This window comes from Urtica dioica, chromosome 1 (genome assembly GCF_054948205.1).
Source record: "Urtica dioica subsp. dioica isolate 48M chromosome 1, U.dioica_male_clone48M_v1_H2, whole genome shotgun sequence".
NCBI classification, from domain to species: Eukaryota; Viridiplantae; Streptophyta; class Magnoliopsida; order Rosales; family Urticaceae; genus Urtica; species Urtica dioica.
The window spans coordinates 56621092-56635338 of NC_142756.1; the positions used below are offsets into that span (position 1 = coordinate 56621092).

A 14247-nucleotide genomic window follows, 5' to 3' on the forward strand; every position below is an offset into this window, starting at 1 on the left:
AGTCACATGGCCATATTAATGTTATTGGCCCTTGAGGATTGAATTTCATTTCATGGAATTTTATGTGAAAATTCTTAATGGGCTTTTCTTATGTTGTCATGAACAAATAAAGAAACATCTAGAAGATGTTCTAGAAGCCTTGAATTCCCCCATACCAAGAGAGAAAAGAGAGATTATTTTGTGCATTGATGTATGAAGATACTTGCCAAAAGAAAGCGATGAAACAGATTTCCTCTAGAAGGAAAGCACATGGGCGGCCAAGAGAGAGGCAAACAAATGAGGAAACAAATCCAAGGCCTTGATGGCTCAAGTTGGACGAGTAAGAGGGGAGAAATAGGAAACAAGGATTTGCTCATGAATATGTGATATTCAATGGAAAATAGGAAACTACCTTTTCAAGGCAAACCTCCTCCTATAAATACCCCACCTCATTCACAATTAACAACACACAATTTTAGAGATTGAGAGTTTCTCTCTCTAGACTTGTTGGCCACCCATCTCTCTATCTCTCTCTCTCTCTCTCTCTCTCTCTCTCTCTCTCTCTATCTCTCTCTCTCTCTCTCTCTCTCTCTCTCTCTCTATCTCTCTAACCCTTCTTGTTCTTTTGTTTTGGCACCTAGGTCCTCATTAGACCTAGAATTTGTTTTAGCTCTTTGGCTCAAAGACTTGTTCTTGAGTCATCGTGTTTAAAAGTGCCCACACACTAAATCCAACCATTCTCTTAAGAGTCTAGTGGTAGAAACTTTCGTGGTTGCTCACAGGTTCAAGAAGACTAGTGGGAGAGGCGAGCTACGTGGGGAGACGAACGTTTCAACCTTCCGAAGGCTTCTCAACGTTCAATATCCATTCGAGGTTGGTATCGAGTAAAAAATAAATTGTTGGAATCGATCTAGGGTTTGAGAAAATAATTAACGCTTCGTTAAGCGGCGGAATTTTAAAAATTTTCTTTTACAAGTAAAACAGTTTTTACTAACCTAGACAAGTGCAAGTACATGTAATTAAAAACCAATATGAGCTATGAAGTTCACTAACCTTTCTTGAAGCTTGAACCTTGTAGAAGCTTTTGGAAAGTTGCAACGCTCGTCTCCCCTCGCAGCACGTCTCTCTTCCTTTCCTCGGCACCTCGAGCAACCACGAAAGTTTCTATCACTAAATCACTCGAAAAGAAGGAATCAGTGAGTGGGCACTTTTAAACACTACGACTTAAGAACGAGTCTCGAAGTCGCAGAGCTAAACACTAGGTCGAGTGAGGACCTAGGTGCCAAGACAAGAAATAATCGAAAATAAACTAGAGAGAGAGAGGATTTTCGGCCAAGTTCTAGAGAGAGAGTCTCTCAAATCTCTTAAACTTGGATGAATCAAATGTGAGGAAATGAGGCTCCTATTTATAGGAGAGGTCTCACCTTCAATAAGGTAGTTTCCTCTTCTATAGAATATCACATATTCATGAGCAATTTCCTCTTTTTTCCCTTTGAGACACTCGGCCAACTCAAGGCTTCTAGAAGCCTTGATTTGTTTCCAATTTTGTTCAAGGCCTTGCCTTGTCTCTCACTTGGCCGATTCCCACTTTCCTCTTGGAGGAAATTTGTTTCCTCTTTTTCTTTTGGCAAGTATCTAAATACATTTATGCACAAAATAAACTCTCCTATTTCTCTACTAGGGTAGGCGCCCAAGTCTCTCTAGAAGGAGCTTCTAGAAGCTTCTTCATTTGTTCATGACAACATGAGAAAGGCCCATTAAGAATTTTCAATAAAATTCTCATGAAATGAAATTAATTCACAAGGCCCAGTTAATCATATTATGGCCGAGTGACATTAAGTCATCAAATGAACTTGTCAAAATTTATTGACATCCATTTCATCCTTATGTCTCAAAAGACAAAAATACCCTTTCGACAATTTTCGTTCTTGTTTTGACTTAGCTTCCAGTTTAACTATTCCTATCGATGTGATTCGTGACAGTGACCTCATGGACCCAAATGAACAAAGCTTGAGCTAAACACTTGGACTCAAAAGTTCACAAACCTTTTCCAAGTTTAGCTTAATGTCAACTGACTCCACTAAAGAGCTGACACTGAAAATCTCTCGGTTCAAATGAATTTATTTTCTACTCAAGAATTCGACCTAATTATGATGAGCGGATCCACTGAATATTATCTATGCTACCCTTCATGAATGTCATCAGCTAGTCGGGATTTACTAAATTACCATTTTACCCTTCTAGCTGTTATTTCCTCAACTCCTTTGTCGCTTGTGAATAAGTTAGAAACAATGTATATGACGAGGAGCTAACAAGTCACATTGTTTCATCCAAAAGAGTCAGGACTCAATTTGGACACTGGCCAGTTCATTTATTCACACTCCAAGGAACAAAGCATGAGGTGACATACATTGCATTTCAGCAATCTTGTACATGAATTCCATATCTATGAGAACTTCACAAAGTTACTCATGACAGACTCACAACTTAGTACTTCACTAATAGGCCTTGTTCGGAATCACATAGTGAGTCCGAACTTTGACTTTCTCAAATGAGAATACTAAGGTGTGAAATGGCATGTCTCATTTCAGGATTAAGGTAAGCATGATGCAATTCATACATAGTGACTTCGAGACATAAGAGGTTAAATGGTTTGTTCTTACATTGTCTCTAGAAGTGCACTGGTCAATTCAGTACCTTCGGAAGATACCTAGAAGAACTATAGAGTCCCCAACTCTCAATGCCTCATAACCAGACATCATAGATTCTTCTAACAATCGTACTGAGGTCAATAGTCCTTTGACCCTAAGATTGCGAATATATCGTTTTAAGCAAACTACGAAGAGTTTGTTCATGCAAATCTACATTTGTCTCTTCGTAAGTTGTTAAGTTTATTTATGGACTAAAAGACTAAGGTTTTATCATAAAGCTTCAAACAAAGAAAGAATGAATGAACGTTTCAACTTTATTAATGAATAGATAGGAAATTACAAGCAAGAGTCTTCGTAAGACTATATGACATCAAATGTACATAGATAGACACTACTACTCTTCTTGTGGGCACCATTGACAACATAAATGTAGTTTTAAATTTTAAATACTATGTTCATGCACTTTGTTGGACGGCGGGTCGAGGGTGGTTGGGCGACTGGATCGGGGGAGGGCTGGGCGGCGGCTGGTCGGAGAGAGAGAGTGAGATTGAGAGAGAGGGTAAGAAAGAGAGAGAGAGAGAGAGAGAGAGAGAGAGAGACGTACCGGAGGAGAACGGCGTGGTTCACGGCGGAGGGCGGCTGCGTGCGGGGCTGGGCCGAGGTCGAGCTCGCCGGAGACGGGCCGAGGAGAGGGCTGGGCGGCGGCTGGTTAGAGAGAGAGAGTGAGATTGAGAGAGAGGGTGAGAGAGAGAGAGGCGCACCGGAAGAGGACGGCGTGGTTCACGGTGGAGGATGGTTGCATACGGGGCTGGGCCAAGGTCAAGCTCATCGGAGACAGTTGTAGAGAGAGAGAGACGAAGTTGCAGAGAGATAGAGAGAGAGAGAGAGGTGACGAAATCATGCGAGGAAGAAGAAGGCTCGGGTATTTATAATACCCTAAGATTATTGGGTGCGACACCGTCACACCTAATAAACATATTCGGTGCGACATGTTGCACCCAGCGTCACACCGAATATGAAATCACACAGCTAAAAAATTTCGGGGGATTTTCCACACTGTTTTAAATTTTAAAACCTTTAGGTGCGACAATAGTCGCACCTAAAGGTATTTGGTGCGACGATATATTATCCGGTGCGACATTGTCGCACCGAATACCACTTAACTTTAGCGAAATTTTTAGTTACCTGGAGGGTGTCAGGTGCGACATGTTGCACCTAATACCCTTCCGCACAAGAAATGTGAATTTGTAGTAGTATTACCTCGTTGGAGTCGTCAGAATGTTTTCTCCTCGAGGTCCTTCCCCTAAACGAAGTAGAGAAAATAAGCAAAATGGGTGCGAAGGTTTCCTCCCGTCGCGTGGTCCGACGCTCAACATTAACTCAATTTTGAAGGTAAAGATATGAAAATTGGGATCTTTCTTGAGTTATTATTAAATATGAGAGAATGAGAATAAGGAATCATTTTGATAGCATTTGGCCTCTCTCAAGTGTGTTGTCCTTTCACTCTAGCATGCGTGGGGTATTTGTAGAAGCTTTTAATTGTGGGGCTACCACTTGTGAGGGTTGGTTTGTGGTTCAATTACAAAGGCCTTCGACCAAGGTCCTCAGGACAGACTTTGTTGCCCGACAACGAAGGTCTTTGAGGCGGATTTTGTGGCTCGACGACGAAGGCCTTTTGGGAAAATCTTGCAGCTCTACGATGAAGCTCTACGCCGAAGATATTCGAAGCTCTATGAAATTCACTATGTGAAAAGTAGTCAATAGTCACAATGATCTTATAAGAACGTTCCCCGTCTCAAAGCTCTTTTTCTATTACTACCCGTGAAATTCAACTCGAGCTCCCTCTGGATCTGAAATCTCTCACTTTCACTCTCAAACACTCTCCCATGTGTATAGTAATCTTTGATGTCAACGCTCGTGAATACTCAATCACGAAATCACAAAACTCAAACAGCACTCTAACGCTCAATGAATCTGAAATAGCTTCTAGAGAATCACACCACACAAATAGTTTCTCAGTCTGCCGATCTCGCACGTCTAAGAAACCTAATTGGTTGAATGATTAATACGTCAAGACTACTAAGGGCAGAACCTCTTTCTTTTATAGTAGTTAACACCTCTGAAAGTCGAATTATGGTTTTCTTACCCATTCACACGGAGAAAATATAAGAAGAAGATTTTCTACAAAACATTATGGCGAAACAAAAAACTTATCAAAGATACAATTCTGCACACAGCAGTCAAGATGTCTCAATATATCCTGGAACATGTTATAAAATATCTTGTCGAACAAATTTATCATAAAAAAACCCAACAACACAGGTATGTAACAACGAACCTAGTCCTCGTATTCTTCGTTGGAATTTTTCGTAAGAAGTGTATATTAACTAGACTGTTGGATAGATATGACTAATAAAAGAAATAAATGAAATGAATTGATTGTTTTGAACTAAAAAGAATAAATAGAAAATGAGTAGTGGGAAGAGCAGAATCAGAGAATAGAAGACTGGTGTAAAGCAAGTTAGGACGGCACAATTTAATATGAATTAAATAACACATCAAATTAATTATTTAATCATATATATTCTCTACCTATCTTCCACATGCAAGTTGGGTTTTATGTATACTTAATTTACATTCTTGAAACTGAGCGCACTTCAAGTTCTTGATCATTTTGATAGAATAGAAGTAGAATCATTCTATCATTGCAAATTTTGATGGGTACACATAGGTTTGGCAGAAGGAAATAACACTTTTTACCAACTCAATTCCATGATTCGGTATGTATATAATAAACATAATGTTAAACTTTCTGACCTTAAGCTAGTTCCGTATATTTTTAGAACATAAAATATTAGAGGAACTTCCGAAAGAAAAATCTTTGTGCGAGTCTTCCATTCCAATCTTTATTGACATTAGAGAAAAATCTCTAATATACTCTCTCTCTCTCTCTGTGGAAAAATGTATTGTTCACCTAAAAAAAATAATGGGAAAGAACCGAAAGCAAAATCTGTGTACTCCAATAACTAGTCTGGATAACACTACATATTTCTTGTGATAGCTCCAGTGTCAATCCACATATTTATGGAAAAATAGAAAATTTAAGAGGCTCTTGTTGTAGTTTGTGGCATTTGTGCTTAAATATCCAATGAAAAAAAAATGCAAAATCTTTGTGCGGACCTTTCATTCCAATTCCAATCTTTATTGACATAATACATATCTATGTGCCTTTCTTTAACACTCTCTCTGGGAAAAAATGGTGATTACCCCCCCCCCCCCCCCCCCCCCCCAAAAAAAAAAAAAACTCTCTTTCTCGACATATAACTTAATTACTGAGTCAAAATCAATCGACGAGTGGCTTCAAGCAAACTTGAACCCCGTATTTGGGCTTGATGGTGAGTACTATTACCGGCGCGTGGCGGTAACTCTCGGAGAGCGTGAAGGTGAAGCGCGTGACAAGCATGGCGAGGATGATCTTGGCCTCCATGATGGCGAACGATTGGCCGACGCAATTTCTGGGTCCCGCGGCGAAAGGGATGAAGCGCCCCGGAACGAACTGCTTCGAAGCGAACCTTTCTGGGTTGAACTCGTTCGCGTCTTTGCCCCAAAGCTCTTCGCTGTGGTGGATCGCCAGAACAGGAATCCATATCGACAGTCCTTTTGGGATGTGAAGGTCTCCGAGCTTTATGTCCTCGAATGCCATCCTAGGAAGCACACTCGCTGGTGGGTATAGCCTCAGCGACTCGTTTATCACCATGTTCAGCTAAAAACAAAAAGACGTCTAAGCTTTGAGTTTCATACACAATGACGAATTGATGATCATGGGTACGCATATAGTTTAGTCATGGTGGACTAAGTCGCCATTTGTATCACAAATAATATATATATATATATATATATATATATATATATATATATATTACGATTATAACACTAAAATTTATTTGTGCGATATTCATATGCCTTGTCATAACCAAAAAATAAAATGAAAAACAGTTGTTGAGAATATATAAAATAATCATAATTTCAATGAAGTGCTATGTTTTACGATATTTAAAAGAATATATATTTGTTTTATTGACTTGCTAGTCTAGAACCAAAACACTCACAAGTGAAAATAAAAATATGAAAGATTAAGGGCATGTTTGGTTCTCCTCTCAAAAACTGTTTTTGAGTTGAAAAATTTGAAAACAAAAAACGAAAATGTGTTTGGTTTAATTTTTCGGAAAAAATTTTTAAAAAATTTTGAAGTTGTTTTGTAAAAAAGTAAAGAAAACTGAAAACAAATAAAATGTGTTTTTGGAAAAAAAAAATTCTTCTCTTCTCTTCTCTTCTCCTTCTCCTCATCTTCTCTTTTCATTATTTCAAAAACAAAAATAAAAACTATACCAAACACTTTTTTCAGTTTTTTCACTTTCTCAAAAACAAAAATGAAAACTGTACCAAACAGTTTTTTGAAAACAACTGCAAAATAATTTTTCAATACAACTACAAAAATTAGAAAATATAAAACAAAAACTTTTTGAGTTAACTACCAAACACAACCTAAGTTTCAGGAATAATTTTCGTTGGTGGCAAGTAACGCTAGAAACTTCTAATTATGCTATTTCGTCCCTCACTGGCCTACTCTATTCACTAACCCTCGTCCAAAATGGAAAACAGTCTAGTCAAATCCACATAAAATAAAATAACCACTACTTCACTCGCGAATACCATTTTCATAATTCCAGAACAAAAACAAAAATGCATTCACATCACATTTATTAGTCAAAATATCACCACAATCCTAGGTAATTAAAATACTTTAATGTTATAATCCATCTTAATTAATGTGAAATATCTAATATTCGACCCCGGTAGGTAGGTAGGAACAGAAGAGAGAAAAGAAAGGGAAAAAGTGGATGAGCAAATTTAGAAAAGAATATGAAGATTTGACTCGCAAAAGACGAAGTCGTGGGTACCTGTGTGAGCTTGGAGAGGTGATCGATGGAGGGCGGTAGAGCAGCGCAAACGTGGCGGACCTCTGCGCGAATGCGGTCCTGCCACGTGGGATTGGTGGCGAGAAGCATGACGGTCCAGGTCAGCAGAAGCGCGGTGGTCTCGTGGCCGGCGAAGAAGAAGGTCTTGCACTCGTCCATGATGAGCTGGAGATTGAGGCCGAAGCCGTTGTCTCTCTTTTGTTTCTGCATTTCGTTCAGAAGCATTCCCAGCAAGTCGTTGCCGTACGAGCTACTCCTTCCGATCTCCACGCAGTCCTTTCTGCTCTGTATGATCTCCATCAACAGCCTCTCCACCTCCCATTTCAGCGACTTTATCTCCCTGTTGTACTTGCTCGGGAAAAACCTACCAGTTTAATTATTTCCACCTTTTAGCCACGCAACTTCAAATACAACATTCGTTCTTCCACTACGTATTCCAGCAACGCATTAATTTCTAGTCAACCAATTCGAGTCCCCATACTCTTATAAAATCACTCAACAAGATCATTTCACTCTTTTTAAAAATAACATAAATAATAATAATAATAATAATAATAATAAAAACAAATATTAGACTGCGTAGTTGAGATCACGTACAGAAATTAAGCTTGAAGGAGCACATATGCATATAAAAGTTGTAATTAAACGTAAAAGAGATTGGTATATTTATGTTTACCTGCTACCGGGGAGGCACAAATGGCGGCTGGCCTGAGCGCACAGATTCTGCAGAAGCGTCAGGAGTTGGAAAATCTGTTTCCCTTTTTCGAAGCTACTATCGAACTCCGTCCGCGATATGATATCAGTAGTGAGTCGAGTCATGTATTCACCGATCTCAATCTCAGTCCGTCCCAAGTCCACCTCGGTCTTGAGCGTCCCAAGCATGTCCTTAGTGCATTCTACCATGTACCCCGCATAGCTCTAAAAAAAACAAAAAACAAAATACTTTATTTATATCTATATATATTTATTTTAGTATATATCCGCACTGAGCAAAGAATATAAATAAAGGCAATCCATATTTAAAATTAGATACCTTGAGTTTGTCTCCCATGAATGCAGGTGCAACGATGTGACGCTGGTGATACCAATCGTCACCGTTGGCCATCAACAAGCCACGGCCGATGAAGTGCTTCGAGCCTTGCTGTTGGTGCCACGACTTGCCGGAGATACTGCTGTACTTGGACAGAAGCTCCTTTATGAGCTCCGTCTCCGTCAAGCACATCCGCGGCTCTATCCCGTTCCAATAGATGAACCTCTTCCCTAAACAAAACCGGAAAATAAAAACATTAAAAATCAAGGTCTTGTAGTAAGGGTGAAATCGTAAATAGCCTCTTACCGTAGCGGTGGGACCAGGCGACGTAGTGGGGGAGGAGGCGGGAGACGATGTCGTGGGAGAGGGAGGACATGTCGTGGGCGGTGGAGTCGGCCACCATCGACGACATCTCCGGGAGATTCCCCGAGAGCGGCCGAGGGTGAGGCCCCCGCACGCCTTGCCTCTCCATGGCCCGCTTTATGCGCCGTGGGGTCACGTAGTAACCCCTCACCGTGTCGCCGATCAGTTTCATCACCAGGCTCATCGCCACAACCACTAGGACACCTGTCACCACCACCCCCGCCCCCATCTTAAATTAATTGCTCGTGTATATCTATGTGGGTGTGTGTGTCACTCAAAGCTTGTGTCGTTTTTCTTGGTGTTGTGTTTGAGTAAGTTTATGCGAGAGAGAGAGAGAGAGATTTGTGCTAATGGAATGTTGATTGTGTGTGCGTTTAGCGTAGGGAGAGAGAGAACAAAACCCGCCATTTATATAGAGCCCATTCTCAAACGGAAACAATTAATATTTAAAGGAAAATTCGTGGGTAAATGCTATATGGATTCTATTACCAAATAATTTGATTATTTATATATGATGATATTTTAAATTTACTTTTCATCTATGACAAAAACAAGGATTAAAATCTCGCATCTCGCGGCCGTATCGCACTTTTTTTGGGGGTATCTCGTCTCGTACCGTGGTATTTGATGAACGTTCGGGGTATTTCGTACCGTGTGGTATACCGCATTTCGCGGGATATACCGCAAAAAAAAGGGTATTCCGCGAAGTATTTGAACAACTTTTTAATTATGATTTTGTATAAGTTTAGGATACACAATCTATATAAATTTTAGAATAAAGTTTACAAAATTTTATACATGAAATTCTAAGTATAGTACAAATAACACATGTAATATAGAGTTCTCAAGCAAAGTCACACTAAATAAAGAAAACAAATAATTATACACATAATAGAGAGTTCTCACACAAAACAACACAAAATATAATAAGTGTACTACAAACCAAAGCATAGTAAAAAGTAGAGTTCACAGTCATTGTCTTTACTCGTATGTAGAGTGTCGAGGGCCCTGAAATGTATGAGGTTGTTGGTCTTGCATCAGGCAATACTCGTACCAAGTCATCATGTGAGCATATGTAGTCATATAAGTCTCCACGTGACGATCGTAATTATACTGATCTTATGCAACATAAATGGAGTATTTTGGAAAACCTGGTCGGTAATGAATACGAGGTTGGGGCTCATGTGGCTGGTAAAAATCCCTTAAAATGGGGGGAGAGACGGGGAGGACGGGGACAGGCACGGGCACTGGGACTATCATGGGATACTCAGGATAAGTGTAAGACCCGCCATGCGGGTCAGCTGGATGCGAGGATTCTGAGTCCTCCGGTGTAATCGAGAACCCACCGAAAAACTGTGACAATTGATCAACATCTTTGCTAGTAGAAGAGAATGACATTGCATCAGACAAACCTCCGTACGTATTACCTCCATATCCTGACTCAAAAAAGGCAGGATTCATGCGGTCGTATTCATCGTCCGTTTGTGGTACACTATATCCATCACCGTTGCCGAATTGACGATCGTATCCACCACCGCCACCGAATTGTCCGCCACGTTCTTCACCACCACCACCACCACCACCTCCTATTCAAAATTACTACATACATTCGGATTATAATAACTTCATATCAACAATCCATTAAAAAATACTCAACAATCCAATAAAAAAATTAATTCAAAATTAAAAAAAAAATTCAGTTTCGAACCTTATCGCGCGAGATCGGGGGTAACGGCGAGATTTGAGCAAGATTACACCTCCAGCGCGCAAGATTCGGGGGTAAACGGCGAGATCTGGCGAGATCTACCCAGATCCGGTCTTCAGCTGCGCGAGATCCGGAGGTGCTCTTTCTCTTCTTCTTCTTCTGTGGAATACATGCGGAAATGGGGGAAATTTTTGCAAAAAATAACTTCACTCGGGCGAGATTTGGGGGTATTATATACGCGAGATAGGGCGCGAGATTTGACCAAACTCGCGAGATATACTCGTATCCCTCTCGCACCTCTCCCAAACGCGAGATCTCGCGCGAGATACCCCCATCTCGCGCGAGATTTCAAACAACTAATTTCGTTTTTTCGCTCGTTAATTTTTATATGATCTCAATTGAAGTTCATCGTGACCATATATACTCCGATCAAAACCTATGTGTTTTTTGTAGTTTCGGGCAAAAATTTGACCGTGCAAATATCATATTTATTGCACACGCGCACCAAAAAAAAAGTGAAGGCTTAACTCAAATCTTCTTGTCTCATTGGTGTCCCCAATCAAAATAAATAAGACATGTTATCATTTTATTTAATTAATAGTTTATATTTGTTTAAAAATAAATCAAAATAATTAAATAGACTTATTTTGGTTAGAAGAACATTAAATGAAACACCAAAAATAGACAGAAGATCCGGATTCTTCAATGCAGCCCATCAAAAAATTATAGTTCCCTAATTTAAATATAGCGTAGGTAAAATATAATATATTATAACTATTGTGGTATATGAATAATCTTATATTTATGTCTATATTAATCGGATGTGGGTTGTGGTCTTCTGGGTTGAAATCTAAATGCTCGTCCCTGATGTATCTTTTTAGTCTTGCCTAAACTGAAATCTTCGTGTTCGATGAAAAAGAGATGATAAAGGGAAAAAGAATTGCTGGAAAATCAAAATGATAAGCTTTAACTTAAATACGTTGTAACTAAAGGATAAAATCAAATCTTGTATGCATGGTAAGATTGGGTAAGATAACCCACTGTAGATAACAAATTAACGAGGGGGGGGGGGGGGGGGGGGGGGGGGGGGGGGGTTATTTCTTGTGCGATATATCAAAAATAATCCAGAAGTAATTAGTCGTTTTTAAAGCAAATATCACTAGTACAAAATATAGCATCAGGTGCGACTTTTTTCGCACCTAAAAGTGCAAAAGTCGCACCTGAAAGTACTTTCAGGTGCGACTTTAGATGCGACAAAGTCGCACCCGAAAGTTCGCACCTAATGCTCTTAGGTGCGAAAAGTCGCACCTGAAAGTCTTGATTATCAGGTGCGAAAAGTCGCAACTGAAAGTCTTGATTATCAAGCGCGAAAAGTCGCATCTGATGCTCTTTATCTTTTAAAAAAATTTAATATGCTGATTTTATTAATTTTTATTCTAAATTTAATTATATAATAATTATTTCACAACTTTTTCGGTTACAAAGATAACTTTATAGTCGAACTCGATTTTTAATACATAACTAGGATAAGAATACTAAATAATTACGTGAATAATCAACGAGTTTAATAATGATAACATATAAAATAATAATAATGTGTTAATTTGAAACACTCGTACATAATAATAATAATTTTAAACGACTCATATATACAACTTGATGAACGCTTGTAACTAGTTCGAGTCGAAACCCGAAACAAAACCCGACTCGCTCTAACTTAACCGAAGACTCCTCAAGTCCCCGAATCGAGGCCAGAACCTTCAAGGTTCGTGCCGTCCCGCTGCCGAAACAGCAGCGTCCTCGTAGCCCCCGTACAAGCGATTCTCATATTCACGTCCCAAAACCGATTCAAATCGAACAAGGCCATTCCTATAATTTCAAAATCACAAACAGTCAAAATGAATCACATAGCCAAAACAAGTCTCACGGCCAAGTAAACACCCGACCAAAACAGGTCACACGGACATAAACAACCACACGGCCAAACATCAGCAACATCACAAACTCATTTCAGCCAAGACCAAATCAAAGCAATCAGCCAAAAATCATCATAAAACCAAACCATTACTTTTAACGACACACCGCACAGATTTCAGCCAAATCCACACCAAGAAATCAGCCAAAACAACTACAAAACCATAAAAATTAATACTCGATTCTCAGATTTTTGGTTTAACGACACACCACACGGATTTCAGTCAAAGCCAAACAATTCACACAGCCGACTCGAACTCAAATAACCAGTGAACAAATTCAGAATCACGTCACAAAACCAAGCTCAAATCCATATCAACTCAAACACTCGGCCAGCTTTAAACCAAAGGATTCCAAGCTAAAATCAGGCCTAACTCAAGCGAGTATTCAAATATCAATTCCAAAGTACAGATCAATTCACCAGACAACCTTGAAAATCAAAAGCCCTAAATTCAACAACACATAATCGAACCAACAAAGGCACCGAGAGAGAAACATCACTGGGTCCAACCAAAACCAAATCATAACAAGAGAATCATCACAAATCTCATCAAACACGAGCATAAATCAAGCAACCAGTGATATCCTCATCGAAATCAAACCCAAGAACTATCAAATTCGGAAATCCAAATTCTAAACCCTAAAAATCGAATTCCAATTTGGGGGAGAAATCCTATCTCACCTTGTTTGTGAAATCACGTCTCCTCGGCGCTCTCTCCCTCCTTCCTCGTCCATCCCTTCTCGGCCGGTGTCCTCGGCGTGCTCGCGCACGGCGGCGCTCGCTTCTTCTCGGTCGCGCGCGCGAGGTGGTGCTCGGTCTCGGTGGCTGCTGTCGGTCGTGCGTCCTCTCACTCGGTCGCTCTCCTTCTCAGTCTCTCGCTCTCTCGCTCCCCCTCAATCTCTCTTACTCTCTCTCTCTCGGCTGCTCAGCCCCCTTCTTCTTCTTTTCTTTTTCTCTTCTTCTCTTTCCTTTCCCTTCTTCTTCTAATCAGCGAAATTTTTAGAAATGTTTAATGTTTTGGACTTTATCAATCCCGCTAAATTTTTAGAAATGTTTTGGACTTTTGGGTGCGACAAAAGTCACACCCAAAGGTATGATGAGCTTTTGGGTGCGACTTTTCGCACCGAAATTAAAAAAAATCACTGAAATTTTTTGGTTACTTCAGTGACATTTGGGTGCGAAAAATTGCACCCGAAAGTAATTTTTGATGCGACTTTTAGGTGCGAAAAGTCGCACCTAAAAATTATCCGCACCGAAAAACTGTATTTGCAGTATATATATATATATATATATATATATATATATATATATATATATATATATATATATATATATATATACACACTTGTGCAGTACTAAGTCCACTAACCTCGAATCACGTCCCTTTGTGCATATTGAACAGCAAGCTGTATGCCACCAAATAGAAAATATTATCACAAAAAACTACTCATGATTTGGAATTAGACCGTTTTTTAGTGCAGTATATATTTGTTTATTTTTATAATAGATTAGATTAGATATGCAAAGCACATCTCATTATAATGCCTTCTCTAAAATCTAAATAT

General features: G+C 39.5%; 1 protein-coding gene and 1 long non-coding RNA gene across 2 annotated transcripts; both read right to left on the bottom strand.

The window, feature by feature from the left end:
- Window positions 1-5913: 5913 nt before the first annotated feature.
- LOC149408174 (cytokinin hydroxylase-like) lies at window positions 5914-9396 on the bottom strand. Its single transcript, XM_089616256.1, has 5 exons — window positions 8946-9396; window positions 8643-8869; window positions 8286-8527; window positions 7592-7973; window positions 5914-6393 (listed from the first exon to the last, which is right to left on the bottom strand). Exons 1-5 carry the CDS (start codon window positions 9229-9231, stop codon window positions 5974-5976), a joined length of 1557 nt encoding a protein of 518 aa, XP_089472382.1. The 5' UTR covers window positions 9232-9396; the 3' UTR covers window positions 5914-5973.
- Window positions 9397-12341: 2945 nt separating this feature from the next.
- LOC149408175 (uncharacterized) lies at window positions 12342-13702 on the bottom strand. Its single transcript, XR_016301769.1, has 2 exons — window positions 13364-13702; window positions 12342-12576 (listed from the first exon to the last, which is right to left on the bottom strand). It is a non-coding gene; the product is annotated as an uncharacterized LOC149408175 (long non-coding RNA).
- Between the last annotated feature and the right edge of the window lie 545 nt (window positions 13703-14247).

Excerpts from the sequence above, each read along its gene's own strand:
- LOC149408174 (XM_089616256.1), bottom strand. The coding sequence starts at position 9,231 with ATGGGGGCGGGGGTGGTGGTGACAGGTGTCCTAGTGGTTGTGGCGATG. Across the intron at positions 8,528-8,642 it reads TCATGGGAGACAAACTCAAG|AGCTATGCGGGGTACATGGT; the intron begins GTATCTAATTTT and ends TGTTTTTTTTAG. Across the intron at positions 6,394-7,591 it reads ACCTCTCCAAGCTCACACAG|CTGAACATGGTGATAAACGA; the intron begins GTACCCACGACT and ends TTTTGTTTTTAG.